The 13,113-nt window shown below is 34.4% G+C and overlaps 3 protein-coding genes across 10 annotated transcripts in view; 2 read left to right on the top strand and 1 right to left on the bottom strand.

The window, feature by feature from the left end:
* Positions 1-359: 359 nt before the first annotated feature.
* On the bottom strand, positions 360-6,729 carry LOC136780310 (uncharacterized). 6 transcript variants are annotated; one of them, XM_066738604.1, is made up of 7 exons: positions 6,508-6,725; positions 6,127-6,212; positions 5,286-6,055; positions 4,946-5,169; positions 1,289-4,875; positions 798-1,219; positions 360-728 (listed from the first exon to the last, which is right to left on the bottom strand). In XM_066738604.1, exons 3-7 carry the CDS (start codon positions 5,286-5,288, stop codon positions 717-719), a joined length of 4,248 nt encoding a protein of 1,415 aa, XP_066594701.1. In that variant the 5' UTR covers positions 5,289-6,055; positions 6,127-6,212; positions 6,508-6,725; the 3' UTR covers positions 360-716. The 6 variants fall into 6 exon arrangements, with proteins under 6 accessions (XP_066594701.1, XP_066594697.1, XP_066594698.1 ...); XM_066738600.1 differs by having other exon boundaries at positions 798-4,875; positions 5,286-5,442; positions 5,530-6,055; positions 6,508-6,723; XM_066738601.1 differs by having other exon boundaries at positions 798-4,875; positions 5,286-5,814; positions 5,917-6,055; positions 6,508-6,723.
* A 28-nt stretch (positions 6,730-6,757) lies between these two features.
* Dbp21E2 (putative ATP-dependent RNA helicase Dbp21E2) lies at positions 6,758-9,149 on the top strand. 2 transcript variants are annotated; one of them, XM_066738607.1, is made up of 7 exons: positions 6,758-6,937; positions 7,011-7,230; positions 7,341-7,639; positions 7,705-7,962; positions 8,033-8,146; positions 8,221-8,612; positions 8,669-9,149. In XM_066738607.1, the coding sequence occupies exons 1-7, from the start codon at positions 6,869-6,871 to the stop codon at positions 8,940-8,942; spliced, it is 1,626 nt and encodes a 541-aa protein (XP_066594704.1). In that variant the 5' UTR covers positions 6,758-6,868; the 3' UTR covers positions 8,943-9,149. The 2 variants fall into 2 exon arrangements, with proteins under 2 accessions (XP_066594704.1, XP_066594703.1); XM_066738606.1 differs by having other exon boundaries at positions 7,011-7,259; positions 7,337-7,639; positions 8,669-9,145.
* A 1,809-nt stretch (positions 9,150-10,958) lies between these two features.
* Positions 10,959-13,113, top strand: part of LOC136780098 (signal-induced proliferation-associated 1-like protein 1) — a 35,121-nt gene continuing 32,966 nt past the window's right edge. The window contains exons 1-2 of one of the 2 annotated variants that reach the window (XM_066738201.1): positions 10,959-11,399; positions 11,998-12,091. The gene's annotated coding sequence lies outside the window, so the exon portion shown is untranslated. Of the gene's footprint in view, positions 11,400-11,421; positions 12,092-13,113 lie in introns of those variants that run through there. The other variant, XM_066738202.1, reaches the window with a different exon arrangement.

Below are 13,113 nucleotides of genomic sequence, written 5' to 3'. Positions count from 1 at the left end.
TCAGTGTCCCAAACACCTTAACCAGTACCTGCGCTAATAACGAGTTACGTGAACATGTTTGGGAGAATTTCTCTATACTGTGAAGAGTGAGCCGAGGTATATCATCGTTTTCACGCTATCATTCCATCTATAGACATCTCTATAGAGAGAAAGCAAACCCCCTGGAAAATTTTAACGATTAATTTCATGTTACGAGTGTTTCGATGTGTCAAACGCTGAACTTTAAACTAAGCAATAACAAACAATATCTATATGCAAATAAAGAATGGTGTAATAAAGAAATACATATATGTCTCTATAAAATTTTATTTATTTAATAATCGGGCCTTTTACCATAAAAAAATTAATAAAATGCTTGATAACAGAACAATCGTGAGGTTTTATTTATTTTACACAAGTCGGGTACGCTTTTAAATATATACTTACATAAAATAAAGCAGTATAAAATGTACTTGAAAACTGTAATCAGAATTATACCTAGAATATATCGTATTTCAGCAACATATTTATGCATCGACGAAAACTATGATTATGATTCTTATGAAGAGCAATGTATTTTGACCTATACCTACATAGTGTATGTACCTATACATTTTTTTTACATTTAATGTTTAACTTATTTTTACATAATTGTAACTTGTACAATTCATCGATAATGAGCAATATAGTCTCCTAATATGTAATTCTAAAAGTTCCTACTCTTATTTAAGCCTGGACTATAAAATTGCCTGAAACAAAGAAAATGGATATCGATTAGATTAAACATTGTAGATTTCAAAAGGAATTGTTTTACTTACATTTAATTTTTCACGTATAGTTTCAACAGGTCCTTCTTTCTTGCTGATCGGCTCTTTTATTTCTGCTAAAGATTTTTCAGTTATTGGTATCACACTCTTTCCTAAATCAGTCAAGGCTTTTCTAGCCTCTATTCTTTTTCGATTCAGAAATGCCATTCCATGAACCCTTAAATGTTTATCCACAGCTGCCTTATCCTCAAAAACAGCCTTACAAACATAGCACTGATTGGGCTCGGTTGTTTTTCCTGCTCCTTCCATATCATCCATCATACCAGGCGCATAAAGAGGATTCTGTGACATATAAGTTGTCGGATCTTCAATCTTGTGAAAAGCTTTTAAATGCATCTGCAGACTTGGGGCCACTACAAAATTTTCACCACACTCCAAGCATATTAAATATCTTCCTTTTATCCTATGATCTGCTGCAATATGTTCTCTCAAAGCTTCAATATCAGTACAATTTTGATTACATTTTTTACAAACAAAGTTACCTTCTTTATCTTCCGGCCCCTCTGGATTTATAACAATACCAAGCGGAGAAATAGATCTTTTTCCATCAATGTTTTTTCTGGTTGTCCAACGTCGTTTTTTCTTCGGCGATGATCCTATTGGTTCAGATTTTCGTTTCCTACTGCCGTAAAGCTCCTTATAGCCACCATTAATAAATTCAGAGGAGAGCTTTAAAAGCCTTGGAGTGACTATTGACAGCTTGTAATCACGCGAATGCTTAGATGTAAAATGATCCTTGATTACAGACCATGAGGTAGAAATTAGATCCCCACAGACGTGGCATATGTATTGCTGAGATTCATTTATGTTAGATGGACCATTAAAAGCAATTCTCCATGGACGTCCCTGAACTTTCTTTTTACAGCACAAGGGTTTCATCGTGTTTTTATTAATTTCCAATGTTTTGGCAATCTGACGAATCTGCGGTATCTTAGCTAGAGGCGGGGGCATTGTGTCCACAGACTCTTCAAATATATTTTCCGAAACATCTTCTGTCCCACTTAAATCTTCAGATTTTATTTCTTCAATTGCTATCCCTTCCGCCTCCACGGATATAGAATTACTGGTAGATGAAATCACTCTTTCACAGATGTTTTTATTTACTTGATAGTCCTGAGTCTTATCAGCCACTTTAACTTCTTCGTTATGGCTGATATCAGAAGGATTTAAAACATTCTCTGATGGCACATCACGTACGCTCGGCATTAATTTAGAAACAGAATACACTTTTATAGCTTTCGGGGGCTGGTACAAATTTGACTTTTTTCCCTTCGTTTCTACATCTTCCCTGTTACTACTACTAGAGGCTCTTTCGAAAACCTCGCGAGTGATAGTTTTGGTATTCACAATTTTAGGCATGACAATTTGAGTTTTTTTCGGGCGTTGTAATCTGGTCTTCAATCTCTCTCTCATTATTTTTGTGACACGAGAAAAGATAATAGGTTTCATATTTACTTGTATTTGCCGTGAGTGTTTTGTATATACATGAAGCACAAACTCAATTGTGCTCATGTTCTCATTTACTACTTGATATTTGCAAAAAGGACAACTGATCAATATTAATTTTCTCACGCCGATATGTTCTTGTACGTGTTTCATAAATTTTTCTGGTAGAACCGCGCATTGACTAAACTTGCACATAATAAACTCCAGAGGGCTTAACTTAGATTGTTCCCCATGATTCCTACCATAATGAGTTTTATATTCAGTATAAGAGTCTAAGACCAACAAACAATTTTCACAAGCTATTTTTCTGACACTGTGCATCACTGCAAAATGTCTTGCGATAGATTCAATATCCATAAAGCCTTCAAACTGGCATATTTTACAACCAAATATACGTTTTTTAAATATGTGAAAGCAGACCGTCCACGTATGGATCTGGAGATGATCGAAACTTTGGAATATTTTCAAACAGCTTGGACAGATGAAAGGACCTATGCGCTTGTGATATCTCTTATGCGTTACGAAACATATCTCTGAAGTTTGATACATAAAACATTCGGTGCAAAAGAAATTGTAACACATACAATAATTAGATTCATCATTCGACAATTTAGATACACCGGGAACGTAGGATTCAGGCTTTTTCAATTTCTTACATCCAAGACAGGAAGCCGATTGAGTTAAATCAGATTGCCAATTTACCTTTTCTTCCGAAAGATAATATTCTTCACAATTAACTTTATTGGTTTGACTCAAAGAACTATTTAATGCTCTGATTATAATATTGATATTCTTTACATTAGAATTAAGAGTACTATTACCCTGAGCCTTTTTGGTATTTTCTTCAAATTTGGAGCATTCAATTAATGCTTCTTTCAAATGTTGCAATTGTCTTTCTTGATCTGATCTTCGAAACGTAGCAATATCTCTTATCAATCCTCTTCGATATTTTGCGACACTTTCAGTTAAACGTTGCTTACAAGTTAAATGAAACAAATCCTGAACTTTTCTAACCATTATGGATTCAGATCCGGATAAAAACAAATCCTTTATCTCTGATACAGTTTTCTTAGATTGGAGCTTTCGTTTTAGCGGCGTTTTTCTTTGTGCGTCTTGTGTTTCCAAAGAACAATTAGATCTTTCAGAAGGCGACGGAGAAGGTGTTAAAATTGAAGAATTATTTGGAAGTAAATTATTAGTTGTTTCAGCATTAAGAGCAACAGCATTATGAGATACGTTGTTGGAAGGTTTTAAAGTTTTATTTGGTAATTTTGCTATTTTAATATCTGTGGGTTTTATCTTTGGAGCTTGTAATAAATTCTTCGACGTAGATTTTTCACTATTTTGAAAATTTTTAAACTTATTCACACAAGCCTTGCTACCGAATGTTTTAAGCTGCTTATTATTCTTTGATGTGACGTTTGAGCAGGCTGTTTTAAATAACTCGGAGGATTTTAATGGAATTATTTTCATTCTAAAATCTTTATTAGTATTATGCTTCTGAGGTTGAATTACTTTATTAGGAGATGAAGGTTTTACATTCCGTTGTGAGATAGCCTCCGAATCTTTTCCAATAATAACTATATTTTTGTTCTTATTCAAATGTGGAGAAATTTTAGATAAAATGGAAGCAATATTTAAATTTGTTTGTTTGGGAATATTCAATACTTGACTTACTTGGACAGAACCTGTTTTAGGTAATATTTTGGTATTAGCAGATACACTGGAAGGTTGGACTACATTCACTTTCTTTTGTGAAATATAAAAGAGCTGATCAAATTTTTGATTTGAACTATTAAGGTTCTGTATTTCAGGTCCCTGAGAGAGGACAGTTCGATTTTTTGCTGATTCATTATTTAATGTATTTGTGCCCACTGGCTCATTTTTTGAAATATCATTTGTATTCCCTTGCTGTATATTTATTCCTTTCTCTGTTGCCCCAGGATTAATTACACCTTCTGGTGTAAAGTACCTTGGTATAGTAGGGCCACAATCCACAAAAGTAATATCATTAGTTGTGCATGGATTGTCTTCATTTTCCAAAACTGTTTCTTCAGAATTTGCCATTTCCATTCTACTAGCAAGAGTTTGTTTAGAATTTATATTAGAGTTTACAGAAAATAGTTCACGACCTTCGTATTGTCTAAAAATTCTAACAATAGGATGACTGTCATTTGATTTTTCATCCAAACACTTCCACCAATTCTCTTCTAACTTATGGGCTTTTAACCAGTCCATTAAATGTACACGTAAGACAAAGGTGTGCTCCATCAGTGCTTCACAGAGTAAATTAAATTCAGAAAATTGTTCGGACTGAACATTGGGAAATGGCATTAGCATTATATCACCCATATCTACTTTATTAAGACAGTGCAACTTCAAATGAGCAAAAAATTGGCAAGAATTATAAAAGACTTTTGTAGCACCTAGCTTTTGACCTCTTTTTACACCTTTACTACGTAAATATGCACGTTTCTGTGAATCTCTTTGCATACACGAATAACAGATAGCCTTATCTAATGAGACATGTTTACAAACTGTTAAGAAACAAAGTTGGCACCAATAACCCAAAATCCAACTATGACGGTTAATGTGTTCTTGAAAGCTGCTATGAAACCGAAAACTAAAACCCAAACTTTATATTGCAAAATCTAATGACATTGTCTTTTATATGAACTCTATAGTATACATACCAATCTCTACACTCTTCACAAGTGTATAATGGTTCAGACTCTCCAATCTGTTCACTCAAAGCAGGTGTAGGCTCCAGTGGTGTATAAGGTAAAACTTTTTGACAAAAAACAGCATCTCTCACAGCATAATGATAGTCTAACCCCCATTTCTCTTCTATTCTATGATTTCTCCTTAATATAGGTAAATGATTTAAACCATTGGTCTCAGGTAAATCACTTGCTTCCTAAAAATGATGGACAAGCTTATTTAATTACATTTGCATCCCTTCATTTGCAGAATAGGAAAAAGTTTTTTTCAAGTACTTAATGAACTATAATGATGAGAATCCACAGCTCTTACCATTTTTGTAAAGTAGTAATATGAAAATTCTACCAATTGGACTAAAATTAAACAGGAATCAAAGCCACATGCTTTCTTATGGGCTAGGCCAGTGCTGGATTCAGGCAAATTCAGGTTCAGTTTTGCTCTCAGCCATGATTAGTCTTCCACTGGCTCACTAAAGCCAACATTAAGTAAAGTAAAGCTCGGTCGGTAAAAAAAATGAACCACAATGGCCATAATTATATAGATTGCCATATATTACCAGTTATTATTATTTAATATTCAAATCTATTACTTCTTTTCACTTGCATACTACTTTTCATAGTTCCAAACAATATTCTATTTCCAAAGATAAGAAAACACATCTCAAGCCAATTTTATGGAAGGCAAAAATAGATTGTGGTTGGCACCACTGATAGCAGAGATTCCTCATAATAACGTATTATTGTGTGTAATATATATTTTTTAGAATATAAAAGTTTAATGTAATTTAAATAACTGAATACAAGTTCTCCTAAATAAAGCAATTACTGATAGCACAAAACTACTGCAAACATAAAATCAATAATTTGTTTCTAGTTCTCAGAGAATTGTGTCCTGCAACATTGCTTTGAATAGTTTTATTTTATTCAATTTGGTTATACCTTACCAGATATATCATATTAGCCAAAGCTCTCAGTTCAATTACTGAATGATAAATCTATCAATCATATAAGAAACTCACAATGTAAAGACTATGCTTAAAGATATTCAAGAATCAACTGCAGTAACATCTCAAAGATTTTGATCTGAAATTAAATGAATTTATTGACAAAATGTGGTGTTACAAGAAGCAATAAACAAAATATATTATTCTTACCTTTACATAAATTATGTCTAGACAGAATAACTTTAGAGTTAACATAAACCTCTCTTTAACTTGCTTCCCAAGATTTTTATATGAACCTATATATTAGAAAAATGAACAGTTTTTATTAACTATTACAAAATCATTCTTAAAATTTTTATGGATTATATAAAACAAACAAAGGACAATATGCAAAGTAGAATAGAATTGTCAAACTAAGGTAATAATTGCTCAGAAGTTCAACGTATATGAGTAGTGTGAAATGCACGTTTAAACGTTAAACTTATTGTCAACTGAATTTATAATTGCTCTCAATATTTCTATTCTACTCAATATATTTAAAAATATAATAAATAATATAAATGTATATCCCCAGAGAGCTCAGTTACAAACCTCAAGCTTGGCTATAACAGCACAGCTATAGCTTTGCAGGCTTGCAGCTGCTCAAGTCTCAAACACTCAGATCTAAATGCCCATGGTCTTCCACATAACCCACACCATCCACACAACCAGTTCAGCATAGTAGTACTACCTAGCACTGCTATCAGCGCTCGCTAGCACCCTGCGCTGCTTCCCCAGCTTCAGTTTCTGCTTCTATTTAGCTTCCAGCTATTACTGTAGGAGGGCAGTAGTAAGGTAACAAAGTAGTATAGTATAGGATCAGAAATAAACAGAATAGAAATGATTTCTTTTGTAAGGTTATGAAATTAAGAGTAGTGTTTATATATGAAATATTTTATTAAATAAAATCATAATGTTTTCTTGCAATAACTTATGCAAGAATGCTATACGCAATGGATTTTTAAATCCTAAAAGGTTCAAAGTAAGTTTGATAAATATTATGCTTAACCATTGTAAGACACTTTTTAATAATTAAATTAACTCATATTTAACAGAAAAAATTGTCAACTAGTTTAAAAAAAGAGCTACCACCTTTAGGTCATATAAATATTGATAAGACAGAGAATACCATTGAAGAATTGACTCCGGAGCCTGCAAGAGTACCGATAATTACATTCAAACACAAAAAGTATAACTTTTACGAAGGAGACAGTTATCCGAAGGGTACACCAATTCCATTAAGAACTAGAGGTTGGAGTCATCATAAATCAAAGGGTGATCACATGTTTATTCATCCTACAAGGGTTTGCAAATATCTGTATTTAAATATGCTGTATAAATACAACATTCTCTCTCACATCTCTACTTTTAATCATTATAGATAGATTATAAAGTAAATCTGCCAGATACATTTGAGCATTATGATTTTTGTCCTGGTCTACCGCAAATACTAGCAGATTTTGGTTGGACACAGCCTACAGAGATACAGGATCTTGCAATACCAACAGTACTAATGGGAATCAATACAATGATAACAGCTGAAACTGGCTGTGGGAAAACATTAGCTTATCTTGCTCCAATACTATCTCAGGTTTACAGATGGAAGCAGCATTTAGAGCCCCAGATTAATTCTCCACTTGTTGTAATAGTTTCACCGACTCGTGAACTATCATTGCAAATTGGAGTAAGTATAAATTTGCCATCAACATATTATTATTAAAAAATATCATTTTTTTTTACTGCATTTAGAAAATAGCTAAAGCACTTGGTAAAAGGTTGGATTTAAAAACCAAGATTTTAATTGGAGGTAAAGCTAAAAAGGTTATGCTTAATCCTACAATGGAGGAAGTTGATATTTTAGTTGCATCGTTAGGTATTGTTAGCAAACTGACGACAACTAATATTTACAAATTGCACAACGTCAAACACCTTGTACTAGATGAGGCAGATACTCTATGTCATGAGTCCTATGCAGAGAAATTAAGAATATTTGTTAAAAGAATGAATGTAGGTAAAAATACTGTTATTGATGAGATTTCTCATTGTTAGATATAACCATTGCTTTCTGCCCAATTAGGTTAAACATTTCGCAGATCTTGATCATAATGGCGTTCCAAAAACGACACAACTAACACTAGTATCCGCAACAATGACGCAAAGTGTGGTTACGGTGTTGGGTGGTATTGCAGATGTATGTTCTTTCAATAAATTATATAATCCTTTATCGTATATAAGATGACAAATAACTTTATTTACTCTGCATAGATGAATGCAATAGAAACCATAAAAACCAAGAAATTTCATAATGTTTTGGTACTTCAAAAATTTATGAGACTAAGTGGCACTCAAAAAGCTGCCGAACTTTTAAAATACGTTAAATCGAAAGTAAAACAAAAGGAGCAAGTGTTAATATTCAGTAATACCGCAGAAACTTCGGATTGGATCAGTTTGTTTCTAAATGATTCCCAAATAAGCGCTGTCAATCTTAATAGCCGGATGCCGCTTTATTTGAAGCGAGGGAAATATGTTGATTTTAAACAAGGCAATGCTCTTGTTCTATCCACAACAGACGGAGGATCTAGAGGACTAGACATCCCTGCATTGAAACATATTCTTAATTATGATTTTCCGCTGAACACCATTGATTATCTACATAGGTACATATAATACGACTATTATTTTTATTTACAATAACATAATTAACTTTTTTTAGAGCTGGTCGTACTGGAAGAGTTAGAAGCCCCAAGGATTGCAGAGTAACCAATTTTATTTGTCGACCTTTGGAAATTAAATTAGTGCAAAAAATTGAATGGAACATCAAAAAAGGACGTTCATTTCCTATTATTAATTTGTTCAGTGAATTGAATGGTGAAAGTGATGAATTAATTGAAAAAGACGAAGAACCCATGGTGTACGAGAGTGAACCTGCTGATGATTATTCCGAAGAAGATATATTACAAGATGAAATACATAAAATTCCATATTAACATGGATTTGTAAATATTAAGAATAAATTTTAATTAATTGTTTACAGGCGATTTTTCTACACTAAATTTCATAATCAGAGACACGGTATATAGTACAGCGACGTTAAGTAATTTACAAAAAGTTCTACTGGAACATACGAATGTTTTACGCGAAAATTTACCACTCAAAACGAGTTATGATTTTCAATATATTTTATTTTGAAATAAAGTTATATTTGTGAAAATTTAGTAAGCTACAAAATTCTTTAAACTTTTTTAATTTTAACAAGTATTTCATTAGGAGCTATATAGAACAAATTCTTTTTGTCGTAGAACTTCACATTGAAACCCTTGAAATGCATATACCAGACGGGATCAATTAATTAGCCGGCTAATTACCTCTTATAATGGGATCCCAAGTTCTACTTTGTATTTGTTATAAAATTATCGATCTCGTCAAAGTTGGCTGTTGGTTGAAATAATTAAACCGGATCCCTATAATCTGTTAAAATGAAAATGTTCTTCTTTAAGAGAAAGGAAACACTCGCGCACGTAAGCATATCTATCCGGTGCCTTGTCATGTTTAGCGGCACTCCTACATCAGACACCCACGCGTAGTAAATAGTACAACAGTGCAGACTGCGAGTCTAGACAAGTTGATTATACTCTCCTTGCGTTTTAACGTGATTAAAAATTTCCCCAACTCAATAATATATAGATCGATCAAACGAATTCTTATGCAATATTCGAAAAATACGACCAATTTATAAACGGAACTCCAATTAATATAGAGTTTGTGTATGTGTGTCTCTTTTTATTTCAGCACAATGAAAAAGTAAATTGTTATTAATAAAAATACAGATTTTCAACATATAATAAAGTTTAAACTCGACTAGGATCACACAAGAGGCTACCTGAAATAAATTGCTTGAAGGATTCTATCCTATATACATATATACTATAATTATACGTAAACCCTTTTGGTATAATAATAATGATCGTTTAATGTACATTTCAGTAAATATGCAAGGAACGATGTACAATGAGTAGCCGGTAATGACGAGGATGATAATGGATTAATTAGCGTGGGTAGTTGCGTGACATGTAGGACAGGGGCATTTGAAGAACTGAAAGATACACGAGCAATGCGGGACTCCGTGCAGGAGAGTTTTACCAGATCTTATCTACCCTCTCTTGCCACACGCGGAGTTTCTTGTTCTTCTTGAATTCACCCGCATCCACTGTATCAAAAAGCACCTTAAAAAAATCTTCAGCCATAAGCGACACCCCTTCTATTATTACGAGGAAAAGCAACTTAAACTGGGTGATCTTTATGCTTGAGGGCTGTCTACTGCAAGGCTTTTTATAATATTTTTTATTCTATTAAGATTCGAAAGAATATGGGAGAAATATTATGAGCATATATTTTTGCTGATAATTCGTATAGTAGCTAAATTTACGTAGAAAAATAAAAACCAACCTTCGAATAGTGTAATTTAATTAGTCTTATTTAGATAATCAAATTTACTAAAACACATATATTAGACATATACAGAGATAGTTTCAGAAAAATTGTTAAAACGTTTTTAATAAACTACGCGTACTCAATGCGGGAACTTTAAAAAAATTGGAGTAAAGAAATTATTTGCATATATAATTTTTAAGAAATTGCCGTACTATAATCTTTTTACTGAAAAAATAATTAATCACGATCATTTATTTAAATTGATACGTTTCCTTAAACTAATAAATTTAGTATAGTAATCAATTGTTGTCATTTTCGCGAGTTTGACAGATCAATTTTAGCAGGTTGATTACGCAAATAAGAAATAATTTACAAAATAAATAATAAAAAAAGTTTGAGACTTTTTATAGGTAGAAAATGATAAGCCTACGCCAATGTACCTCGTGTCAGGCACTATAGCAAAGGGGACACGCGTTGCAAGAACTCAGGGTGGGGAGTTCCCTGTGCCCAGTCAGTCGCCCCATTCTACCAACAACGGCAACAACTCCTTCAGTCGTTCCGCGGAGCGCAACCTGTTAGCTTCGCTCGATTTTCATTCGCATTTGATTACCGACTTGTTTCGATTAAAATACATAATGGATAAAAGAAGTAAATAATTGCAAACTGGCAACGTCGAGTGCACAAACCATACAGCGTTCCACCTCAGGATTTTAAATTTCAATTTTTTTAAAGTTATTACGAATTCGAAGCGGAAGCTTGGAGTTTGTCCTCAGCGTAGTGGTATGCCCGGGTTGACGAACTTTACGATCGCGTTGGACACGTTGGATTCATAAAAATGCAACGTTTCAAACCCGAGCCGGTTACCGCCATGTGTTTACAGTGTTGTCACCTCGTGAAGTGAATTATAACTGTAAATGTGCAAGTGAAAATCTAGTGGGTCCCATTTAAACAAAGCGTGGCGTTCTGGCGATCTACACTACAGGATCTATTGCCTCTACAGAATCTATAGCAAGGTTAAAAATCTATAGTCAACGCTCGATAAAGAAAATTAACTTGAGAAACTTGTTGTTTACGCTGGTTCGGATTTCTTGTCTCTTGATGGAATCTGGTCGGGAGTAGAACAAACCCGTCTCGGAGAGCCGAGGATCTCTTACCGAGAGGGCGTCCCTGACCAAGGTGTTTCTCATCTACGGAGTGTGCGTGTTTACGTTCTACGCTGGGATCCATTGCGATCCTATTGCGACCCAACTCACTGACAGTTTTTCACGCTTCTCTTACCCTCTTTTTCTCGCTCGCATACACACACACTCAGTTTTTCCATCTCTTCTCTACCTTTCATACAACTCTCAGCCGATCACTCCTTTTTGGAGTAAAATTATTGGAGTTGACTTGTGAAAATTTACTTGCTCGTGTTTCTCTCTCTCTCTCTCTCTCTCTCTTTCTCTCTGTTTCTCGTTCTGGTGTACATATATATATACATATAGAAAAGTGATTTTTTGCGGGCCCGTCAATGCATACTCCTAGTGCTTTCCGGAGGCTTATTTGAGCGGACACGGGCTCGTACATACGTGCTGTGCGCAGTCGGGCTTACGAGTTTTTGTGCTGTTGAAGGAAACCGGAAGCCGCTATATTGGAGAGGAAGCGGGAAAGCGGCGTGCAGCTCTTCTGTGTGCCGCGGCAGAGGCGCTCGTCCCAGCCTGAATACGTAAGTTTATTTTTCTCTTCTAGTTTTTAACCAACAAACAATTCACTGTTAAACTTAATTCAGAATCAACGCAATATTCACTTTTATATACAAATATTAAAACTATACAGATTTTCGCTGTTACTCCGAAAAACCAATAAAATATTCGTGTTTTTCTTTTTAATTTGAGCAAATTAAACGCATGCAACGCTGCATGTTTCACCGACTATTCGCGTGATCCTCTTACAAAACATGCGCAAAGGCATCGCATAGTTGCCAGTCCTACGATATATAATGTATTATTATATGTATATATAACAACTGCAAAGGTAACTTTTTTCTATTTTTGTTCTCATATTGACCGTACATGCTGAAGGATAATTATGAATGAAAGACAAATATACCAATCGGGAATTACAGGCGGTGATCGAGTAGGATATACAGTGTCAGAATAGTGAGTCACGTTTAACTGGATTTTGGCACTATAGATGTGATCGCGCGAAGAATTCCGGTAGGTGGAAGAAGGTCATCAGCGGCAGTCACAGTGACGCGTTCAAACTGTTGCAGCTTTCTCTCGCTTTAAAGTCCCGATGATCGTTCGACTTTAATATATAATGGAGCAAATTTTGGACGATCGATCTTACGGAATATAATTCGATGGAGCTTCGTGAAACGAAATTGGATCGTCCCGAAGGCCTTCTTCTTGCGCAACGACGATGCATTTCTCGTTAAGGCCTTAGTTAAAGCAAAGCTTCTTGCCTTCTGAACTTTAGACCATCCATCACGACGCGAAACCGAATATACGCAGAGCTCGACCTTTCCTCAAGATTTGCAGCAGAATTTCTCCCACGAATCTTGGAATCCTACTGGCGAATACTAGCGTTCGCTCTCTAAATCGAAAGCAACCTGCAGCGCACGGTATAAATTGCGTATATCCACGCGCCTTTTATAAATTACCCGGCGTAACGTTAATGAATCTCGCATGTTTGCTCAGGTTTGTTGATTTCTATGAAATGGCGCATTATTGCAGAAAGCGATATTAC

Source organism: Prorops nasuta, unplaced genomic scaffold (assembly GCF_024137725.1).
Source record: "Prorops nasuta isolate Cenicafe-Biocafe unplaced genomic scaffold, Cenicafe_Pnas_1.2 PNAS00018, whole genome shotgun sequence".
Lineage (NCBI taxonomy): Eukaryota > Metazoa > Arthropoda > Insecta > Hymenoptera > Bethylidae > Prorops > Prorops nasuta.
Note: the sequence above shows the minus strand (reverse complement) of the source record. Positions and strands in the feature narration are given on the sequence as shown.